The sequence below is a fragment of the Haemaphysalis longicornis genome, unplaced genomic scaffold, assembly GCF_048455015.1.
Source record: "Haemaphysalis longicornis isolate Haplotype H1 unplaced genomic scaffold, Haemaphysalis longicornis Haplotype H1 scaffold_12, whole genome shotgun sequence".
Lineage (NCBI taxonomy): Eukaryota > Metazoa > Arthropoda > Arachnida > Ixodida > Ixodidae > Haemaphysalis > Haemaphysalis longicornis.
Window position 1 is genome coordinate 105,508,325 of NW_027526225.1, and position 24,570 is coordinate 105,532,894.

A 24,570-nucleotide genomic window follows, 5' to 3' on the forward strand; every position below is an offset into this window, starting at 1 on the left:
AGTAACTCCACGACAGCTGCAGCCTACCCGAAACTACAGCTTTGCACATGGAATTCGCTTCAGTGCAGCTTTCCATGAGCACACCACCTCGGCGTCGGTGTTCTGCAGACGCCGCCACGCGGGATTCTTTCACTTAGTCTTGCTGAACGACAGGCGGACCTAGCCTGCCAAGGCGTGGGCAACTACTTTGCCTGATCCGCACCACTCGCTTGAGATGACAAAAAGTCATTAATGTTAGTTCCTTTGAGAAACTGAAGGACTAGCCATGGGGTATCTCACCGAGGAATGCTATATTATTTGAAGATCCTCGAAGGCACGGCTCTCCTTTGCAGTTCTTCAAACAGTGCGCAGCGTTCTACCGCATGATCCGGAAATCTGTGATATAAAAAAAAGATATCACTTGGAACATCCCAACCCGCAGCACAAACTGGGCCGGAGAAAAAATGTGTCGCAGAATTCGCCCGGGTACGTCAGAGAAAGTAATCCTCCACCCTTTGAGTGCATGAAAAATTGGAGGCAAAAAATTTCACCATTTTCCCGTAGGGTAACCCTGAGTAGTATACGAAGCAGCCATGGGGTCGAGTGCGTTTAGGTTGTCACAGACATCATGCTCACCTCGTCTATGATCACGCTTTGCACGTTGCGGAAGGCCACGCGGAAGGTGTTCAACTCGCTGGCGCTGAGGCCTCCGTCCTTGTTGGAGCCGGTGGTCTTCCGAGAGAGTTTGAAAGCCGCGTGCACCGTGGTTCCTCCCACTGCCACAGCCGCCTTTCCGGTGCTCGCGCAGATGACGAACGCGTTGTAGGCGGTGTTGTTGTCGGTGTTGCTGTACCGGTTGTAGAGGTCCATGGCACGCCGGAGGACGAATGCCTTGCCGCAACCGGCCGGTCCGGTGAAGAAGACCCGTAACGGAGGTGCTGACAGCGTCGTCTGCCGGTGGATGATCTCGTGCAGTAGCTCATGTTGTTCCGCGTTTGTCGTCCTCATCAAGTTGTAGTATTTGTCCCGGTCCATGATGTCCTGGCGCTTGCGCACGGCCGCGCACGGACTCGCGTGTTTGATCAGGCGCACCAAGTGTTGGCTCGGGATGAGGTCGGAGTCTTCGGGTTCCGGGTGGACGATCACGGCAGGAGGAGGTGTTGCTCCTTCTTTTTGTTCTTCTTGTTGTGCCCTCTTCTCCGCGGCGCTGACACTGGCGTTGATGCTGGCGTTGCAGGTGGCATTACCGACGGCGTTGCCCGTGGCACTCATCGCGGCGTTGCGGAAGGAAGTTCCCCTACGGGAAGATGATGACGGTGGTTGAACGCGAAGCTATCTCGTGACGGATTCTTTGTTTGGCCAATCCCTAGGGGCATCCTGTCACAATCATCATCAGTGGTGCCTGGACAGGCATGCGCAGTAGAAGTGTGGACGCCGCACAACGGCGCCCACACAACGCCGGAGGGAACAGGCGCCACCATAAGCTGCTTCGCATCTAAAACACGCCGAATACGTTTGTCGTGATTGGAGTAGCCGCTGTACTGCGCGTCCGCAGTGGACAGCGTGAATGCAGTGACAGAGCGCCGTCGCACGGGCTTGGGAACATCGGGGTGGAAGCGCGCCGTGTGCAAAAAGATTGCGTCGCGAGTCGTGGCGTGTTCCTCGTGTCCGCGCATTGACGAACGGGCATAAAACGAAGCATGCGTTGCATGGAACGGTGTCTTAAAAGAAGCATCTGAAGCAAAGGAAGGTGTGTAAAAAATAATTTATAGTAAACGAAGCTGCCTCAGCAGTGCTCGAAGACGCATCATGAGTTTAACACAACTCCAAAACCGAATCCGTGCTTACGCAGATATAACGGACATGTCACAGGTGGCCTCGATGTATTTATTTCTTCCGTCCCACAAAGTTTATATTAACGTGAACGCCGCAGTGACAAGTGACTGATAACGTTCTGCAGCAAAATGCGCCGTCCGAGTGGTACCCAATTTCACAAGTGAGGGGAGTACTTCTCGGAACAATTAAATTGTGGCTACGTTCTTCTTCTTCTCTGTGTGAAACGAGCAGGTGGAACCGCATACTCTGACACTTTTCGGGGGCTGATTGATACAACGTAAATTTTGTTGTCATCTCGTCTCTAAGAAAACTTCGTGTAGCAAAAGTTACAGGTCAGGCTTCGATATGTTAGAATAGCAGCTGATTTTACCCTAAGCGATTAAGGCCGTCTCAATGGTAACTGGTGCAAAGAGTTCGGTGGAGAGTTCAGAAAAGCCACTGCGCTAGCTATTCGTCCGCTGTGAACATAGCCGCACGCACAAACGTGAAGGTGTTATTCTCGCGTATGAACCCGGTTCATTGGCTCACGTACCTACAACCGTAATAATTTGCCACAGATACTTCGCTACACCAATCGTATGCGAGGAATAGCCAGTACGAACTCAAAACTTTTGACTGAACAAACTCCTCAGCAAAGGTGCGCGTAAGGAGGCCCGCTTCCTTCACCACTCGACATAATTAGCCCTCAGAGGTTACATGGCCATGCGTTTGTGCATTCAATCATTCCCCGGCATCAGACTGTCTTAGTGACTCTTCAAGCAGAGGAGAAGACAGTGCGACGTCTCGTGGCCCTTGTTGCTTTATGCAGCCTAGAGAACTACAAAGTATACATCGAGCACCTTTCTGTGCAACGATTTAAGGTGATCCTACTTGGAATGTAGAGGAGAAATTAAGGGCAGTTGTTATAATACTACCGCAATATAAAAGACTGGTGGCTTCCCCGTGGGTTTCAGCGGTTACTCAAAGCCCGTCTGATCGGCGTACCGACGAAGGGACGACTGAATTCTTTGCCTGCCGCCAGAACAGACTACCATTAGGGGTCACACTGAGAAAAGGTGATCCTTCTTAAAGCCGGACAAACCTAAAGTGCCAAATGACAACACAAACCAGCATGTTTTGGACATAACGCGTTAGCCCTGGAAGAAGAAGAGTCCGAGAAACCGCTCTTCAAGTCATCACCGCAGACTTTTTGGGCTGGTACTCGCAGAACGAAATGCATACATGTCCTGCCTACATCGATAGACGAACTGACCTCCATAACCTCTTCAGGGCTTCGAGGCCAGTCGAAGCCAGAATGAACAGCGTACTAGGAAAAATACTCCCCTAAGGAAGACCCCGCAAGATACTTCTTAGGATTTGTGAAATATCCCCCAATTAAATCTGCAAAAAGGCAGTCGATAAGTAAACCCTCATTTCACCGCTGTAGCACAGGTGGTGAAATTCACGCCATCTCGCGTATGAGCATCAGTGATGATGTTGGAAGCAAGCACGCTGCCGTCACCATCACCCGGCTGCGCCGCACTACGGCCTCACTCGCACTTAGAACAGCAGATACTGAAGCAGCGAGTCAGCTTGTTTTTGAAGTGTCATATGAGCTTTAAAAACATTATCGCCACGTGATACCCGTACTTTTAGGCTGAATGTCGGCGATCCTGACGACCTTCAACGCACATTCGGGAAAAAGACATCACGCAAGACTCCTATACGCAGACTTTTGAGATAGCGGCCGCAGAAAGCCCCACACTGCCCCACATATTTCGTCTCTTTTTAAACTTCACACCACCCGCCTTCCATGGATCTCCTCACCCGTATCAGAATGAAACGCAATGCCACCGCCGATTATAGCGTATACAGACCCTGCGGCGCCCTCGGTGTGGCGGTACTTAAAGCTCACACAAACAGGGCTCTTCGACAGAGCTTCGCTTGTGAGGGAGTGGGCTCTTGGGTTGCTGTCACCATGAGGATACTATGGCTGCTACTGGCAGCCGCCACCGCCGCTTCTGGTAAGTGCCGCCCTTTCGAGAATGTGCTACGTCTTACTACATTTTATGTTGCTCCGATTTGAGTTCTACAATGGCCGCGTAATAAAAGCGAGGAACCGTAGTTAAAATAGTAAGTTTGTATGGTTTATGATTACTAGTATAAAGGTCACATTGTTGTAAGGCTGGTTTCGTATGGCTTATCATTAACTGCATCATAAAAAGATACCGTGTAGCCCCCCCCCCCCCCCAAAAAAAAAAAAAAAAAAAACAAGAAAGGTATATCAGGAGAGAAATATCCGCCAATATCTCTTCACAAAGATGCGAACATGGTGGTTATGGAAATGTCGACCTGAGGTTCTATTCAGTAGCTGAACTCAGTAGCCGAACGATTAAAGTGTGGTCACGAGCTACCAGAGACAACAAGGAGGATTAAACGGCATCGGCCGCTGTCTCGATAGCTTTGATCTACTGTAGGCGGCCGGTAGCTGACATGTGCGCCGTCGTGGTAGAATTTATTACAGGATGTGGGGCGGATGCGAAATTTCGGTTGCTTCTGAATTCAATTCGACGGGATTGAGAGTTTAAAAGAGTCATTAAATGCGTTGCAATTCCGCGTGTGGTACATACCAGACAAACTGGTGCACCTTTTATTTTGGAAATTCTTGTCATAGCTCGTTTACGTGCCCTTATTCCTTACAACCCGAAATATAACGGCTGCTGCTTATTATATCTGGTACAGTCGAACCTCGTTATAACGAAGTAGTATTGGGACAGCAAATTAGTTCGTTATATCCAATATTCGCTGCAATAGTAGAGGTAAAAATCGGCTGTAACAGATAGACAGTCTGGCTCGCGCAAGAATACTTGATACAAAAATGTTTTCTTTTTAGGCTTCGAACCCACTATATACACAAAGCAACCCTTACCTTTCTCCTTGTTGCATTTCGAGCTAATGAACCAGAACATGAGTACGTAAAATTAAAACAGAACAGAGTTCAGTTGACAAAACAGGACTGCGTCATTATTTATTTGATGAAGCATGTGATCTTCGTCTGGTGGAGACTCACAGAGCTAAGTAGGATTGAGTTTTTCGCAGTGTCCACAAAAAAAGGGCCTTTATACTTCTGCAGTTTCGGACTGCGGGGGGGGGTTCAAGTTGCTTCTCAGACTCCTGGTCAAATATTTTTTTGTTATATCCGATATCGCACGCCGTTCAGTTTCGTTGTAAAAGAATAAGAGCCGTTGAAATAAAGCGCGACCAACCAAAGACCGTATTTAGTTCGCTATATCCGATAATGTGCTATATCAGTTTTCGTTATAACGAGGCTCAACTGTACTGAATACGCAAAACAAAATAGTAACGGTTAGAGTGGCTTCATAACGGACCAGTGGTGCGAATTTGTTTAAATGGTTCCTATTAAACTGATTTTGCAACCGTAAGCCTTCCACAAGCAATGTTTACGTATAGATGCCACGGTGAACGGCTGGTCCATATGAACTGGTCTATGCGCTTGGATGGCGTGTCGCACTAATGCGCCCGACAGACGTGAACTAGCCCGACGTTTACAGGAAAGGACAGAGCTATGCTATAATTATGAAACGTTTTTACAGAAATACGTTAAAATTGTCACCGTCATGAAGCGGTGTAAAATATATTGTTCATGTACCGAAGAAGAATTTCCAAGTATAGTATCCATGCTGTTTTTTATATAATGTACATTATGTGATGTCACAACGCGTAATTTGTACACATCTGGGTATAGTTGCCAGTATTTTTCCACTAAAGAACCCCCTGCAGTTGAAGCGGATGAAAATCTTTGAAAGTAATTCCGTTCAGACCTATTATTGACAGAGAATTCTCGACAATTGTTACAATTGTTTGAATGCATTTTGGGGTATTACTACTTTTGAGACACAGGCGACTTGACGTCCTCATAAATTTAGCTTCACAAAACCGACGGCATAACGCCTAATTCGCAAAACACAAAATATCCAGAGAGCTGTGTCCAGCAATGCTTTTTGGAATAGCACCAACACCCTTTGATAACTATGCACTATGAATAGATTGCCACCATTAAACAGCACGTGAGAGTCTCTGCAAACACACTTTTAGATCTAGGTTTCAAGCGCCCTGAAAGTTACCTGGCACGGATGATGACGGCAGTCGTGGACAGACTACAAATCAGGCGCCAAGCTGCTCGCTCTATACGTTCCTTGATTGATTTTGATTGATTGTGGGGTTTAACGCGCCGACGAAACGCAGGCGATGAGGCACGCCGTAGTGGAGGGCTCCGGATTAATTTTGACCACCTGGGAATCTTTATCGTGCGCCGAAATCTCGTACACACGGGCGTTTTTGCTTTTCGCCTCCATCAGAAAAGGCTCTATACGCTCCCCCTTCCATTTCTTTTAAGTGCAGAGCACTTCAAGGCCGCACCTTGTCGTCGTAGCTCGCTCGCTGGACCCAAGTAGAGCCACACGGAGCTCCGTCGTAGCGGCTGTCGTCGCGGCGTAACCCAGAGGCTTCAAAAGACAAGCGGTTTATATAGTCATAAGCGTTCGAAACTCGCGAACCGCTGGCGGTTGTCATACATCTCCCTGTTGTTTAGCGCAAAGAAAACTGCAGGTACATTTGAGGCAAAATATACGTAATTAACCGACAGCGCGCGCTTTCATTTAGTTAGGAACGCTCGTTGGTTTGGTTTTTACGATAGTAAGCGAAAAAAAATGACAGTGCAACACCGGCACGTTCGGGGGAAAAGCAAGCACAAAAAAATTAAAGCCGTTCCACTCAACGTGAAAGCTATCGTAAATGCAGAGCAGTGATTCGCCATAACGGCCTGTGGCACCGTTATCCGCTTACTGCTACTACCCATCACGCTCTTCGCCTCAATGTCTCACTTCTCTCTTGATAAATTGAACGGAGGTCTGTCCAAAGCAGTTCAAATTTCCCGCCTTCGCAGTGCTCGCGCGCCCCCTGCCTGGAACAACCAGCGCGAGCGGTTCTCGCACGTGCCGGCACCTTACTGCGCAGTCCACAACGCGTTGTTTTTGGTGGTCCCATCTCCCCGCGAGGGGGACTCGAGTAAATGCGTCGCATAGGGGGTGGGTGTATTGCGTTAACGTTTAGTGTTTGGGGAGTTGGTGGTAGTGAATGCGTTGTATCAGCAGCTTCTTGACGTAGTTTGAATGAGTCAAGGATATAAGGCACGTTCGTAGCCTTCCACTCTGTGTCGGCTTTGTGGCGCAGTGGGTAGAGCACCATGTACATTGCGTTCCGCCCGCAGGGTCGAGGGATCGAAACCCGGCGTCGGATAGTATTTTTTTTTTAAATGCAGAGCATTTTAGTAACTCACGATGTCACCCGCGTTGTCCCGTCGTAGTCCGCACCGTCCTTGTCCGCACCCCTCCCCCTACACTATATAAAAGAAAATACTATCCGGCGCCCGGTTTCGATCCCTCGACCCTGCGGGCGGAACACAATGTACATGGTGCTCTACCCACTGCGCCACAAAGCCGACACACAATGGGAGGCTACGAACGCGCCTTATATCGTTGACTCATTCAAATTACTGCTGACGAGCGCTCTCTCGTCAGCAGTTGCCACAAGTGCAACAACATTAACGTAACGCAAACTACTTAACGTCGTGCGCCCCCGGAAATGCTCTGCATTTGATCGTGCCCCTCGCGAGGGGGATGTTGCACTGCGTCGCCATGCGAACAGTTTGCCACGCTTTAGTTTCAGTTCTTTCTTTGCTGGGGTGCCGACGAGCGGCGCCACCTCCTCGCACTTCGCCGCGGGAGGATCCGCGGCGGGGGCGAGAGATGGCGCTGGCGTCTCCGCGGCCGCGTCTGCGGCCTCCGCGGGCACCGGCGCCGGCGCGGGGTCATCGCCCTTCTTTAAAAGTTTAGTTCGCACGCCACGCATTTTTATATAGTGTAGGGGGAGGGGTGCGGACAACGACGGTGCGGACTACGACGGACGTCAACGCGGGTGACATCGTGAGTTACTGAAATGCTCTGCATTTAAAATAACAAACTCCCGCTGGCGCAGCTTCAGGCAGGGGCGCGCGAGCACTGCGAAGGCGGGAAATTTAAATTGCATCGGGTGGTGGCAGTAAGCGGATAACAGCGCTATAGCCGATTATGGCGAATCGCTGCTCTGCACTTCGGACAACTTTCCCATTGAGTGGAACGGCCTTATTTCGTGCTACACGTGGTTCGTCTTGCTGGTCGGTGGTGTACACGTGACAGAGGCCGGCCGTGCACGCGTTCGTGTTGTTGCCTTGCATCTTCCATTTTTCGGATGTTCATGGGGTTTTCTATCTGGAAACGTGGTGGTGGGGGTAAAAGCTTCATTAACCGAAAGTTGAATAGAAAGAGGCGCCTGTTGGGAGCACCGGCACACTGTAATCCCCTCTTCGACAACCAGGAGCCTCTGTCCCCTAGCGGCCAGAACTGTCTTTGAGCTTGAGCGCCCCAGGGAGGCTGTGTTGCTTTCATTCTCTTGTGGGCTTTTAAAGGTGAGTCTTTTGGGGGGCTACCTGAACGCGATTTTTTTTGTCTGGCTATCTGTTTGTCCGCCGAATCAGACTTTCGGCAAAAAGTTGACATAATTTATCGAAAAGAAGTCTATTATAGGCAGAACCGTTCCAAAACTAAAACTGCTGGCGTTAGTGTTGGGTATCCCATATACAGTTTCCGACAGTTTTTCGGACTCGACGGGTACCGCCGATATGTCCGAATAATCTTGAGTCCGGAAAAAAGGAGTCACTAAAAAAAAAAGCCTTATTTGGCCCAACAGCGGGAAAAATGTATGTATGCGCTTCTGTACACACGCACGGCTACTCGCCTGTGCTTCTGCCAGCGTTTGTTCGTTACTGCAGGCAGACAGTGTTGTAAGGGCTCGTGCTAGATCAGTATTTGATGCCTCTGCTATTGGTGGCACGTCATTACCGGAATCGCTGTCCATCTGCGCAGTTCATGAACCTGGCGTACGATTTCGTCATCATCCAACTCGGCACACGGCAGAATGGCACTATCGATGTTGGTGAAATCTTCAAAAGTAGCCGCTACAACATCGACAACGCTAGCACAGAGGTAATCGAGAATGTCGGATGCTGCGGCAGGTCGGATTTCAGCTGTGGTGTTCTGGACTGTGTCACTATCCTCGTCCTGACAACCAACCACAAACCCTGCATGCCGAAAGCTGTTGCGTATCGTGTCCTGCGTCACAGCCCTCCAAGCATCAGACAGAATGCTGATAGCCGACAGCACGTCCACAACGTAGCTTTTGTCACTGTCCACACACAACAGCACACGTTTCGGAAGGCGCGATCGGTAGTGCAGCTTCAAGTTCTTGACGACACCTTGGTCGATGGGCTGCAACACACTGGTTGTTTTCGGTGGCAAAAATTCTAAGAGCACCGAAGCTGGAGCCCGAAAAATCGAACGGCGTGCTGTGCGGCGTCAGAACCATCGGTCGTGGATATACATGTACTTCAATGGGACAAATGGCCGTGCCGTGATGGTGTCCGAATAAACAGGCGTGTCCGAATTTTCAGCGTCGGAATAAACGGTCGGTGACTGTATTTAGCTCGAAGAAAGCCTCAGGCCCATTTGAAGCAAAATATATGCATATATCTAGTAGACCCCGCTTTCTTTCTGTTCAGAACACACGTTAAGGTGGTTTTTAAGACAAGGGACAAAAAAAACAAAAAAAAACAAGCCTTATAAATGGCCCAGAAAGGATTTAAAATGTGCGAGATAAAAGAAAGCCCAAAAAGAACAGAGATCCTGCTCGTGCTGTTCCAGGCCCGCTGTCCCAACATATGGTACGCGAGCAGTGCTAAGGCGACAAAATTAAATTGCATGAACAAACCTCCATTCCATTCCTCTCGAGAGGACCTAGATAGGACAGGAAGTGCGTGAGGGGTTGGAACGGAGAGCGGAAAAAGACTTACGTGGCAGGACGGCAGAAGTCTATCGTCTTTCGACGACATTTGTGTTGAACCAAACAGATACGCAACCAATTTTAAAGACGCCAGTACTTCTTGGGATACTTAAACGTGATTGTATGTCGTCTGCCCTCGATTCAGCTTCACTGCCACGGCATAAAAGAAATCTGAAAAAAAAAGTTTACATAGGAAAAGCTTTTAAACCACGAAATCTGAAAACGTGCTTGATACTTGTCAAGATTGTTCAGCACGAAGAAAACACTGGGCCTATTTGGGGAAAAACATGAACGCATATGGGGTACTAGGCAGTGTTCTCCTAATTGAGAATAGATGTGCGCTTCGTATTTGCGACAGCGAATAAAAATACCCGTTGAAAACAATATTTTGACCCAAAAATACAGGGCTTGCGCCCGAGCCCAAACAGTGTGTCGACATTCCAAGTCTAATAGGAACGAAACGTTCCCATATATGGCACGCGAGCAGTGGAACGCGGGAAAATTTAAGTGACTTGAGCAAACCCCCACCGTATTTATCTTGGAAGAAGCGAGACGTGAGGGGAAGGACGTGAGAGGCACTTACGTCGCAGGGGCGGCCGCAGAAGATTCGTCTTCCGATGACTCGTTAAAAACAATATCGATGTTACAGCAAGTATAACATCTATGAAAGGTACCTTAAACCTTCCTCTCCTTTCACACCGTAGGAAACTAGCACGATTAGTACTACTGCACAAAATTACCATCCGGAATTAAGAAGTCAACTCTTCTCTGCACCTCCATATATATTGCTTCGAACTGATCACCACCATAAATTGTTCGTTCCACAGTGCCTGCCGCTCCAATTTATTTTTCTACTCATTTATTCCAAAAACCACCAATGAATGAAACCACCTCTTTTCCTACATTGCTGGCATAACCAATTTGTCTGCATTCGGAAATGCTATAGAAAAACACTTTCGTTGATCCGCGTTTTTGTTTATTGTTTTCAATTTTCCTGTTTTTGATATGCTTTCGTGTGTATGTATTATGTATCAACTCCACTCCCTTCTGTAACACCTTGGGGCCCTGAAGGTACAATAAATGAAATGAAATGAAATGACATTTGCACCAATCTCAACTTTCTTGTTATCTCCGTGTTTCGGCTCGCTTCAACCTCTTTTCATCACAGCGACGACAACATAAGACCCGAACAGCCGGACGCTCATCGCTTGGCTGTAATAAATAAAGACAAAACTTGCGAGTTACCCGATTTGAGTGTAGTAATCTTACTAGTGAACTAATTACAAATGTCCCGCACGAATCGTAAGACCCTGTTTCATCCCCTCAGGGTTCGAGGTGGGAAAAGAGTACGTGTACAGTTACAACGCCACCATGCGCATCGAAAATCCAGAGCACCCTCTAACGAAGTTGGGCTTCAACATCCAGAGCCAACTGATCGTGCAGCCTACGCCTGACAACACGCACTTCAAGGTAAGGCTGCCGGGGTTGCCAGCGTGGTCTGCCTCATGTCGATACTATTTATTTAGTTAGTTAGTTAGTTGGTTGGTTAGTTGGTAGGATAGTTAGTTCGTTAGTCAGTTAGTTGGTTAGTTGGTTGGTTGGTAGGTTAGTTAGTTAATTAGTTAGTTATTTAGTTAGTTAGTTAGTCAGTTAGTTGGTTAGTTGGTTGGTTGGTAGGTTGGTTAGTTAATTAGTTATTTAGTTAGTTAATTAGTATTTAGTTAGTTTGTAAGTTAGTTGGTTGGTTAATTAGTTAATTAGTTGGTTAGTTAATTAGATAATTATTTATTTATTTAGTTGGTTAGTTAGTTAGTTTTTAGATAGTTAGTAAGTTAGTTGGTTGGTTGGTTAGTTAGTTATTAAGTTGATTAGTTAGTTAGTTAAAGCGCCCACCAAACGCTGAGCTTTCTCGGGTGAAGCAGTTTGTACATGAGGAACGTCAAGTATGCAAACAGACAACATACAAGAAGTGGTAGTAAGTAAAAATATGTATGGTAAAAATAAATTCACTGAAATACACAAAAAGGAAGTGTGAACAAAGAAGGCAAAAAGATTGTATGTGCAGAGTATGCATAAGTTAAACAAATATGACCGGGGTGGCCCCTTTGGTGTAAGACGCACTAGAGCAGAAGAACCTGGAGGCATTAGCTCCCCGGCACTACCCTGAAAATCTGATGGCGCCAGGTTCTCCAGAACACTTCAAAAGAGAAAGGAACATAGCACTAGGTAGAATATGCGCTGACAACGTGATTGGAACTCCAGCAGTACCTGGCCAGTTATTTGCTCGGCGCCACCCTATTTGACTTGTAGGATTTTCGCATCTAACGCTTCACATCCAACCATCGGTCGCGTCATCTTTGCCCTGCCGCCACGTGACAGTCTCGGGCTATGCGGGTCCAGTCAATACCTTCTGGATGGAGAAAAGGCAGAAGTGCTCCCTTCTCTCTAAACGGCAAATGTCAAAGCGTTCAGCAGCTCCAGCCTTTTCCTTGTCAGCCAGCTGTCTGTGGTAGCTGCTGTCATAGACGCAAACCAGCCGAAATTCCGAAGGCGTTTCGCATCCCTTAAGTGAACTACAGGGTTTTGCCGATTCGCTCTTTGCCGATGTGGTGCTGTCGTATTTCCTACTGCTCCTTGCCTAAAGCGAGAGAAAAGCAAACGGAAAGGCCGAGAGGTTATCCAGGCTTAGAGCCCGGATTGCTACTCGACACTGGGTAAGGGGTGTGCAGGGAATGAAAGAGAGGGCAGGAAAAAAAGAAAGAGAAAGAGCAGGGCCACACACACACTTTAGTTTCTTTGCAGCACTATAGTCTTTAAGCTAAGCCTGGGTCCTTAATAAACGCAAAAGGGCTTTTGTTGCCTTCTGCGAAGTCGATTGTAGGGGTAGATGTCCTAGAATAGTCTCTACTGTGAACGGTTGATTGTCCACTCGGTTAAGCTCGGGGGCCAAAACACGTCTTTCTGATGAATACTGCAGGCAACGACCAAGCACATGTTCGATTTTCTCTTCAACCTCGCGGGTGTCGCAGTGGGCACTACTGGCCATCCTAGTGAGGAAGGAGTAGGCTTTTGTGAAAGGCACTCCCAACCACAGTCTACAAAGTAAAGTAGACTGTGACCCAGATAGCCCACACGGAACACGGCGCTGGAGTAGAGGGTCAAGGTTATGGAGGCGCGGATGCACTAAGTCCGGTGTATTCCATTGCGTAATGGAGGTCCTGAGCGCGAACCGACGAAGCACCCTAGCGGCATCAGTCCTTGAAAGCGGAAGCAAGAGGGTCCTTTAACTGTCATGGCCTGTCAGGGCAGCTGCATCAGCCAAAACATTGCTGGTTATTCCACAGTGACTTGGCAGCCACTGAAATAAAATATTGTGGCCCTTTATGAAAGCATGGTTAAGTAATTCTCGAATTTCTGTCACCAGTTGGTGCTAAGTAATGTAACCTAAAGACTTGCCAATGGCCGAATGTAGTAGAGGTGAAACATGATTTCTTTTTGTAATGCATTTTTATGCGATGGACATTTATCGCTTCCCTCTGCCCCTTTGTGAAGCATCGGTTGAAGTACACAGGATGATGCTATGTCGAAGCTTATGGAAGGTTATTCACCATCATCACAAGGTACACGCTCAAAAAGTGTCAAAAGTCACGAGGCTGTCGTCACGCTCTGGTGACCTATCTGATGCCACTGGACGGCTGGTATCAAGCAAGCTAGGCCTCGTGGGCCTGAGACTGGGTAACGCGTGGTTAAGTACCGCTTGCACAAAAAAAAAAGCAACATCCCAGCTTATACTTCTTCAGGAAGAAGGGATTATGTTCTTCTCATTGCTGGCTCTCCTTCAGAACCGTTTGTTTCCCCCGCGATGTGCACGCAAAAATGAGAGCATGTACTGACATCATAAAACAAGCCTCAAATGCTCTGAGCAAAGCGTTCGTCTCGAAAAGATGACGTCATCCGTTTTTGTAGATGTGCTCGGCGTAATGACGGCAGCGCAGCGCCGGCCAACAGTAGGCGGCGAAGAGAACGGTCCGTAGGGCATAGCTGTTAATCGAAATTTCCCAGCTGTTTTTCGTGCCGTTTCAGTTTCTGTTACGTTGGCAGGCCGGTTGCCTATTAGCAGCAAAACAAGCAACGTTCAACGTAGACGCGGTGTCACAATAGGCTAAGAATGCGACTTGCTACGTGGACTATTCTTCCCTACTTCGATCAGCATGATTATAAATAAGCATTGGTTCACTCATGTTAGTGCGTATCATATTTTGCCGAGTACCCCCACAGCCAGGACCGTGTGACCTCCTGCATTTCCACAAAAAATGCAGGTTTTCATGGAGTAACGCCGGGAGTAAAGGGAGATAATTCGGCGGAAATAATTTCGAAAAAAAAGCAAACTAGGAAAAATAAATTTTCACTAAAATCATCTGGCAAAATCAAAAATATGCATCTTATACAATTCCCCTCAAAAGCCAAATAATCAACGAAAACAGTTCGCAAAAAATGTTCAAAAGAGCAATAAAAATTTTCGAAAATGGTGAACCGTATAACGCCCTGCATTTCCACGGAAATGCAGGTTTGGAGGCAGTAACACCTGCAATCGTTACAGTAGCATGAATGGAGATAAAAGGTCGGACAGAACTCTGAAAAACCATAAAAGTAAAAAACTGAAAAACTGAGATTTAGAGAAGCAGTACCTGACAAAATCAAGCATAAGCATCTTATACGTGTCCACCCAAAAGCAAACACTAAACAACACAAGTGCGCAAAAAAATGCGTCCAGAGTAGGAATAAAAAGATAGCGAAAGGGCGAACCATGTAAGGCCCTGCATTTCCACAAAAATGCAGATTTGGCGGAAGTTACACCTGTGATTATTATAATAGCGTGAATGTAGATAATCGGTAGGACAAGATTTTAAAAAACAAAAAAGTAAACATTGGAAGAAGTTAAATTGTCACAAAATTGAACTGTCAAAATCAAAAGCACGTATCTTATACGTCTCCCCCCAAAACCGCAGCACAAATGAGAAAAGTGCGGAAAAAACACGTTCAAAATACGAATAAAAAATAGCGAAAATGGCGAACCCTGTCACGCCCTGAATTTTCACAAAAAATCCAGATCGAGTGGAAGTAACACCTTTATTCGTGGTAATAGCGTGAATAGAAATAAATGGACCGTCAGAATGTCGAAAAACAATACATCAAAATTAAAATTTAGAGAAAAATTATCTTACAATATCAAAAATAGGCACCTTATACATTTCCTCAAAACGGAAGAAAAAACAAAGTCCACAAAAGAAGGATAAAAATAAGAATAAATCTATAACGACAATGGCGAAACGTGTAAAGCCCTGCATTTGTACAAAATGCGGATTGGTCGAAGGTAACACCTTTAATCGTTTCAATAGCATGAATGCAGATAACTCGTCAAACGGAGTTTAAAAACCAAAAAAAAAAGTAAAACAAATCTTCACTAAGTTGATCTGACAAAACCAAAAATGTACATCTTATACAGTTCCCACAAAAATGAAGACAAAATAAAAGAGTTCCCAAAAGAACGGTGGAAATTTGCATAAAAATAGCGCGAATAGACCAATGCCTTGCATCTACGAAAAACAAAACATAATTACGAAGTAAAAGCACTTCAATGCTGTAATTATATAAATCTGCATAATTTGCGAAAACAAACAAAAGCAAACTTCAAAAGAATAAAATAATCCAACGTCGTCCACTACTCATAGCCATATTTGGCTGTAAAGAACTCACACTCTAGAGAAGCGGCATAAGAATGGTACGCATTCGCAGACAATTCTCTGAATTTCTGCAGATTTCGTGAAGCCGAGGTGTTACGGTTGGAATAAACAGTATTCCATGTATGAATAATGGAAATTCTCTAGAAGAAAAATAAATGCAAACTTTTTAATTTTTTTACCAGTGATTCTATCGACCGTTTGTGGCGGTACCGACAAATAACATGCGCCAGCCTATTCAAGCTCAACGTTTAGGCCCAGTCTTGCTTGCTGTAGAAATAGCGTGTTTTGTTAGGTCTCACAGAGCTTTTATAGGTCCCCAGCAAGCTTGTAGCGATCTTCCTACACTAACTCTGAAGAAGCCACCTGACGTAACCTCAACAACCTCCCTTTCGGAAGTTTGTTTCATGAATGGTCTTTTTTTTTTTTTTCAGATACTCAACTGCAAAGTTGCGGCGTTCAACTTTGACAACATGAGCCTGTGCGACTACGAGATGAACTATGTGACGAATGATCTACTCAGCGGAGTCCTGGAGCACCCTTTTGCCGCCAAATTCGACGAAGGGAAGGTACTGGCAACAATGATGACGCCGCTTTCACTGCCCATGCGCATATTTTCCTTATGAGCATTACTTCCGCGTGTTCAAATTGAGCGCCTACCAAAATTTCTTTTTTTCCCCTAGGGTTAATTTTTGGCTGCCTCTGATCTCCCGGACACCGTGAGAATTACCTCCGGGAAATTCTCACGGAAGTTTCCATAAAACCTGGCTGGCCTAAAATTTGCTGAATAATATTATGTACCTACGTAACCTAACATACCATAACCTCACCGAACCTAGTGGAACCTAACTGAACACGTCATAACCTACCCAAATCCAGCCCAACTGCAACAAACCTAATCTAACCCAGCCCAACGACACAGAACACAACCTATATTAAACGTAATTCAACCCATTCTAGAAGTCCTGCGCGTCGATTACTTGAATGGTAAAAACCAGAGTAAAGAAGTATTAACAAAATCATGATGACCGAAAAATTCTGAAAGCTAAAAAAACATCGCAAAAACATCGAAAAGCCGTCTCGTTTAAAACCAAGTACCATACCACAGCGCTACAGTGGAAACTGCAAATGCGGCTTTATAGGGTATATTTATCCCATAGAATATCCGCGTAGCGTACTTAGCCAATGAGAGGCGACTGCCTTGAGAAATTTCCGAATGTAATTCTCATGGTCGCCGGCATAATAGACAATACCTTAATTTTTAGCACAATTTTATCATAGAATGTGTGCATACTCGCGTCTTTTCTGAGAAAACCAACACATCAGATAATTAGGTTGCAAGGCTTGAACACGGTTTCTGCTCACGGTCAGGAACACATAAACACACCCTGTCCAGATTGCAATCCGGTGCAAAGCGAGTCACACCCAGATACAGTATTAAAGCGAAGCTTTCTACGCCTCACTGATGGCAACGTTGCCCCAGAACGCAGTGCTGGAAAGCCAGCTTTCTCTGACAATGATGATGATCGCGGGTAAAGTGAAAGATGGTTGAAACACGAAGCTTTCTCTGGTCGAAAGCCAATGTCTTCAAAGTCCATAGTCAAAGTCCCAAATCCAAATCACCGCACCCAAAACGCACCGCAAGAAAACCAACTAACGCAATGGTTTCCATAATGAACAGCAACCGCCTCCAGAAAAAAAAAAGCTTCCCGTGGTCTCAATCGAACCCGAGTCCCTCGCATTATGAAGCCGACGTCTGTACGATTGCGCCATTCTTACACGGTTGAAGCAGTTTGGATTTTTGACTTTGACTTCGACTCAGGTTGCATGGAAGAAAGCTTCGCGCTTTAACCCTCTTCTTCTTAAGAAAGGGGCTTTGGTTTTCGACTGGTCTTCGAAGAGGAGGCGAGGCGTCTGTAAGAACAAACAGTAGATAGAGCTAATTTCATAGACCATAAGGATACAATAACTTCAGCATACGAGATCTCCAAGGTGTCATTGCACGTCCTCAGGTTTTATTTCAGAGCACCTGCATCGGAAATTGAAAGTAAGTACATTAAAAAAAATTAAAGCCATTCCACTCAATGTGAAAGCTTTCCGAAGTGCAGAGCAGTGATTCGCCGTATTGGGCTGCAGCGCCGTTATGCGCTCACTGCTACCACCCATCACGTTCTTCGCCGCCCTGTCTCACTCCTCTTTGATGAATGGAACGGAGGTTCGTCCAATGCAAATCAAATTTCCCGCCTTCGCATTGCTCGTGCTCCTTCTGCCTGAAACTGCGCCAGCGGGAGTTCCGTTATTTTTGTGCTAGCTTTCCCTTCTGCACGTGCTGGAGTGGCACTGCCAGTTTTTTTCGCTTACTATCGTAAAAACCAACCCAACGAGCATTTCTAACTAACTGAACGCGGGCTCTGTCGGTTAATTACGTATATTTTGCATCAAATGTACCTGCAGTTTTCTTCGCGCTAAACAACGGGGAGATGTATAACTAGCACCAGCGGTTCCCGAGTTTCAAATGGTTATGACTAAACCGCTTGGTTTTCGAAGGCTTTGTGGGACACTGCTACGACGGGACTCCACTACGACGGGACTTCGCTACGACGGTACGCCATGGGGCTCTACTTGGGTTTAGCGAGCGGGCTACGACGACAAGGCGAGCCCCTAAAGTGCTCGCAATTTTAACGGCACCACTGTGGGAGTGATGCCATCGTGAGGCTCAGTTCATTAAAGCTTCAGACGCCCTCTGTGAGAAGGCAGAGGAGACACTGAAGCAACTGCGCGCCTCCTCCTCCCGATCGCACAGGGCTCATCGCCAGAGCCAGCAAAATAAAGGGCTTATTTTTTCTTTGTCAATCAGCGTTGCCTCTTCCTTTGTTTAATACAATGCATTTTGCGGGACCCGACAGGCTGCTAATGTTGCCAAGAGTTCTTCAAATTACTTGTCTATACCCGGAGCTGCACCGTGAAGCTTGCGCGCTCAGGCCTTACGACCTGGATAAAGCCTAACAACTTCGGTGGTTTGAAGTGCTGAGCATACCCGTGCGTCCGCTGAACGCACGAGTGCATGTTACCGCAATAGTTAACAATTATCAGCACCTTCCAGTACCGTAATTACCCGATTCTAACGCGCCCCCGATTCTAACGCACACCTGATTTTCCTGACAAAAAACCGAAAAAACTTGCACCTCCGATTGTAACGCGCACGGAACTGTGTGAGCAAGAAAAACGAATGCGAGAGAAACGGGTGATTTATTTCCCGAAGTAATCTCACCCATCTCACTCCTCGTCGTTCTCCGCTGACCGCAACATCTCGTCCTCGGTGCCGTCAAGCACGTTCGCGATTCCACACTTCTGAACGAACGTTCAACCATGGTCGATGGGATCGTGGCCCACGCCTCGCACGCCCATCCCGCGAGCTTCTCCAGAGGCGCACGCTTCAGCCGACCGCTCGTTTTGAACGCGTGGGAGCCGCTGCTGCCATTACTGTTATCAAGCGCGCAAGTGGAACGATTTGACAATTTGTGTGAACGCCGATAGAAAAGCCTAGGCGCCTATGCTTCCTGCGTCCGAAAAACCGTTGCTAAAAGCTTTCGCGCCATCTTGACATGGCGATGGGTGGGACAAAATTTCCGCTGTTTCGGTTTCGTACCCGATTCTAACGCGCATGCGATTTTCCGACTTATTTTTCCGGAAAAAAAGTGCGCGTTAGAATCGGGTAAGTACGGTATTTGACAACAATTTCAAGCTGGCTTCATTTCTTTCTACACCCAGGCTTACACAGAACTAATTTTTTTTTTCAGTCTCCAAGGGTGGTTTGCTACAGAATACAAGAATGATACATCAGAAGTTGGAGGGAAACTTCTCCGATATACGTACGCTTCTGTTTGCATTGCAGATTGAGGAGGTCGACCTCGGGAGCAGCGAGCCACTGTGGTCGAGGAACTTGAAGAAAGGCATCCTGTCCCTCTTCCAGCTAGACCTGGTCAAGGGGCGTCATGAGCACCCTGATGCTGTGCAGTATCATGTCACGGAGGTAAGGGAGTGATGAAAAAAAATTCCCCCGCATTTCCCCGAGGGGGAGAATGTGAAAATGCGAATGCACGGTTGTCGGCCTGCTTGCGGCGCTTGCGCTCGGCCCCCGCAGCCCACCGCCTCGCCGCCTTCTCTTCCATCTCTTCCATCGGGTTTGTAGTATCACGTGTACACCACGCAGTTATCAAGCCGCTATAACGCCGCTGAGTCGCCAACGCACGCCGCTGACGACGTAGTTTGAATGCGTTAAAGATATAAGGCGCGTCACTAACACTGATATCAGCGTCGCGTCCGTGGCTTATTCGGTAGAGCGTCGGGCTGCGGCCCGCAAAGTCCTCGGATCGATACCTGGCGCCGGATGCTGTTTCATTTTTAAATATAGAGGAGCACTGCGGACGCCGCCGCCGACGCCGGCGGTGGATGGTTTGGGGTCGCTTATAAAGTGCATTCGCACTTAAAACGAAATCCATAGTCCTGATTACCTTCCTTGGTCTGAACCGTAACCCAACATATTTTTTTTATTGCGATAGTATGCCCGTTGGCATAAATACTATGTCACAAGTATAGATTAACCCCCGTTTCGCGAAGAAACGCAAGGAGGGAGTGATGATGGGGTCCCCAAATCCACCGATGAAGATCAGGTGGTCTGCCAGGGTGGAGGCCTGTGCCTCAGAGGTGTCTTGTTCTCGCCGCTTCCAATGAAGGGCAAGTCCACAGCAAATGTTCAGTGTCTGCATCTTCGGCAGGAGCAGTGTTCGCACAGAACTAACCCAATATATCCTTCGCCGTTATGCTTGCATCCAAATATAATATACCTGGCTTTATCTAAAGTTTACCACCGAGTTTCGACCAGTTTCGGATGACGGAACTTATCTATCTCAGTACTTGAAACGTAAATTATAGGGGAAATAAATGTTTCGCAAATAATAGGTCATAATTCACTGTTGCCGCGAACCAGCTATAAAAAAAACTTCGATGTCATTTTCGGTGTCCCTCAGGGTTCCGCATTCGGTCTTCTCCTATTTTAAATCTTACTCCACACCTCCCTTATTGTACGATTTGCTGCGTACTTTGTCGTTGCCTTTCATATAGATTTGACCACACCATGTTACGCAATTTCGTATCCACCCCACAAAACAGTTGTTAGGACGGTTGGCGCAGCTCAACGGGAAAAATAGTAAATTTATGCATGGGACACGGAAGCGCACTTGCCGTACTTAACGAACTCGAAATTTTTGGCTCATTCTCATTCGTCCCGTTACATTGGTGTTGCCACATCGGGGATATTAAGAAAAACAGTCTGACCGCATACAACAGCCAACCACCGCCTTAGGCAAATAACGTTTGTACATAAAAAATCCTTGCTTTCTGTCCGCAACAAAACCCAAAATACATTCATGAAACGTTTATGCGTAGAAAAACGTCAATCAGCTATTTGGAATCCCAATCAACATTTCTAATTAACTCATCATACGCCGTCTAAAATCGCGCTGTTAAACATATTGCCTCAAAATACAGTTCTCACGTACTTATTAGCCCCTATAAATCCTATCTTAGCCACCCCGCTCTATCAATTCGTCTGAACGTTTCCAAATACGGCTTCTACATCAAGTATGGTATAATTTTCCCGCCTCAAGTAATACTCTTCCACACACCCACTAAGTGCGGCTACAAAACTATCGCATGGCACAATGGATGCTTTCAACAAATCCTCTTTGCCCACAGCCATTTAAGACTTGGATAGCCTGGCTCCATAGCCAATAAACACAATGTTTCAAAATTGAAACGGTTACTAAAATAATTTTATGCTATAAGTTCTACATTTCATGTCGCTCACACCATTTATATCACGCACATGACTCCAGTTTCTACTGCCCCATTGACAGTACTTACTCCCTCCCCCCCTACAGGTAACTTAAATCAAGTGGCCTTTTAGGGTAAACTGGGGGCGGAAAGAGTTCACGCTAAGGGTTCACGCTGCGCCTAGGATAGTAGGCGCGCCATTGTGGAGGGCTCCAGAATAATTTAGATCACCCGAAGGTCTTCCTTTAGCTTTCCCGATATCTCGAGACACAGACGTTTTAGTTTTTCGACTGCGTCTGAAAAACAGCCGCTGGGGCCAGGATCAAACCCGCCTCGAATAAATGTCGTTGATAATGATGGTGATAATGAGAATGGGGATAAGCATGATGATGAGGATACAATGATGATGCATACCTTAGCTTAGTACCTGTTGCTACATGCAACAATTAAAGAAATGTAAAAGAGACCTCGAAAGTCTTCGAATCCTACAACTCCATTAGAAAACTGCGCAGTGCGTTTTGTGCGCCAAAATCAAAGCCTAGGGCGTATACGGCAACGCTACCCTCAGCCCAGGATCTTGCATTCACAGATTTGGAGCTCCTCGACAGACTCAAATCTAACCTACGGAACCTACGGATCTTTAAGACAGATACCAGACGCTACTTCTTCGCTTGCAGAGCTGAGTAAAATCATGGACCCTCTGGGCGTGCAGAGATGACAAACATTTTCTGAGAGGTTCACTCCAATTAAAACACCTCGAATACACCCGGTTCATTTTTCTGCCCCTATTTTTGCAAAGCGGTCGACCGTCGTGCATAACTTAGATCACAGAAACCGTTACAGAGTTTTCCGCGTAGAGAAAAGATTTCCTACAAGGAAGCCTAGACCTATGTTATTGATCGATATATGCATGCCCTCTCCATAACTACGTTTTTGCAACGTCGAGAAACCGATAACTTTTTTATGATAGCACTGCATTTCGTAACATCAGCCGATACCTCCGCCCAACCAACGGTTTGGCGGTTGAGGTTGCAATTAACCTCAGTTTGCATAGTCTGCATGGCTGAAGCGCTAATTTATTGGTTGGCTAATTGCCCGTATTGTTTGTCGAGATTATACAGATTTTCTACTTGTGTAGACACTACATTAGTGAGCTCTTTTAGGGGTTAAGCACCTTAAGGCCGAGGCTTGTCAGTCCGGCGTCCGGCGTCCAAGCTCACGGCACAGCACCGTGTAAATCGGAGCATCTGTGAACAAAAAGGTTAGTGAGAGAGAGAGAGAGAGAGAGAGAGAGAGAGAGAGAGAGAGAGAGAGAGAGAGAGAGAGAGAGAGAGAGAGAGAGAGAGAGAGAGAGAGAGAGAGAGAGAGAGAGAGAGAGAGAGAGAGAGAGAGAGAGAGAGCGCTCCTGGAGAGCAATGCTGCGCATGCGCGAGGAGTATTGGATTGGATTGGATAGGATTAGTTTGGATATGTATTTGTATTTGGGTTCCATTGGATTGGATCGGATTGGATTGAAATGGCTTGGATTGGAATGGGTTAACCTGAAGTTTATTGGATTGGATTGCATTGGAAATAGTTTTAGCAGCAGTAAGAACTGGCACGGGTGATGTACGGTAAGAACGATCGCCAGTGCTTCGTCATGATTCAATTCGTGGAAATGCTTGCATTTTTCGTGCTTGCTTGCTTCGTGCTTGCTTTTCCTCCCGCACGTGCCGTCGTTGCACTGCCCCTTTTTTTTTCGGATACCGCTGCTACGCTTTGCATACCCCTTCTGACATTGCAAAATTTATGGTAAAACCCATCATAGGGCTGGTTCATAGATAACGTGAGACATAATTATTGCTACATTAAGTGGATGAAGGCCTTGGGTAATCAATGGGCTACAGTTTTTCCCGTGCTCCGCAGGACGGCCTTCAAGGACACTGCGACACCCTGTACATCGTGCACGAAGACGACCATGGCTCCGTAAACGTCACCAAGATGAGGAACCTTGAGAAGTGTGACCGCAAATTCGACGACGCGTTCTTGGGGCGGAAAAAGGGCAAGGTCTGCGTGAAAGGCGGAGCTGAAAAAACCGTGAGTAACTGCACGAAAACTTGAACCACTGAAAATAGTGTTGCCATTTTCAGAAAATTACTTAGCGTCTCATTCAGGAAAAAAAATGGCAGCATCTCCAGTCCGGTGGATAATGGCGACGGTGCGGAGTACGGGGACTCGAAATATTATCCAAGTTGCGCCCCGAGTGGCATCCGATTTGCGCCCCGACCATCATTCGATTTGAGCCGTGAATTGCACCTTGATTATTCCCTAAATGAAACTTCAACTCACAGCTCAAATCGAATTTCGCTTGATTTTCGCTTGATGGTGGTGTGCGCACGGATGGGCGCGGACGGAAATTGGGAGATCCTACGGCACTCCGCACCGTTACAGGCGAGGGAGTAAGCCGTTTGACTCTCTGGTACCAACTCGTGGTCGTAGCCCAATGGCTAAGACGACTGACACTAACTCTGTCTGGTCCACGGACGCAGGCTCGAATCCTCCCGGTGTCTTTGCTATTTGTTGCGGTTGTAAACGCTATGCGCACGGACGCAGTCGGATATTGTGCTGTCCTACTAAGGTACTCTGCACCTAATAGTGTTGCCATTTTGTGAAAATTACTTTGCGTCTCGTTCGGGAAAGAAATCCAGGGGAAGCTAAATAGCTCGGCTGCGAACTTCCGATTCAGCTGAAATTAAATTGATGAATACTTGTAATTGATTGATGTTACTTATTTGCCAGTGATCTTCTTTCTTTGGCCAGCTCCCATCTGTGGACATTTATTCATTTGATTTGACGCTCATTTCCTAGTACCTTAAGCTACCTAAAGCGAGGGCCTCGGTTCTGGTGGTCTGGGGGCCACAGGTAGCATTATCCAAGATACAAAATAATACAAAATCTGTAATACCTATAAAAGGCGCTATCTTTCGGCTAAAACAAAAGGTTATTAAGCTTTTAGTGAAAAATTTTGGAAGCTATTGCCTAAAGTGTGAACTGTAGGAGCTTGGTTTTAAAGCAAGAACGTGAGCTGGGATGGAGTCCTTAAAGCAACACGTAGCTTTTTTTTTTTTCAACACACCCGTCTTTACTTTACTGCGCATTTGTTGGCACAGGCTAAACGTTTGTCACTCTATTCCTTTTCCAGCACCCCATTTCCGCCACTTCTGAGACCAAGTACGCACTTAAGGGTACAGCCCAGAAGTACGTG

General features: G+C 46.6%; 1 protein-coding gene across 1 annotated transcript in view; it reads left to right on the forward strand.

Moving 5' to 3' along the window:
- The first annotated feature begins 3,670 nt into the window (after window positions 1-3,670).
- LOC144163191 (vitellogenin-6-like) overlaps window positions 3,671-24,570 on the forward strand; it is a 70,951-nt gene continuing 50,051 nt past the window's right edge. Inside the window, exons 1-6 of the mRNA XM_077694022.1 lie at window positions 3,671-3,818; window positions 11,078-11,220; window positions 15,926-16,060; window positions 19,387-19,524; window positions 23,232-23,402; window positions 24,508-24,570. Coding sequence (XP_077550148.1) covers window positions 3,773-3,818; window positions 11,078-11,220; window positions 15,926-16,060; window positions 19,387-19,524; window positions 23,232-23,402; window positions 24,508-24,570 — 696 coding nt within the window. The 5' untranslated portion in view covers window positions 3,671-3,772. The remainder of the gene's footprint in view (window positions 3,819-11,077; window positions 11,221-15,925; window positions 16,061-19,386; window positions 19,525-23,231; window positions 23,403-24,507) is intronic.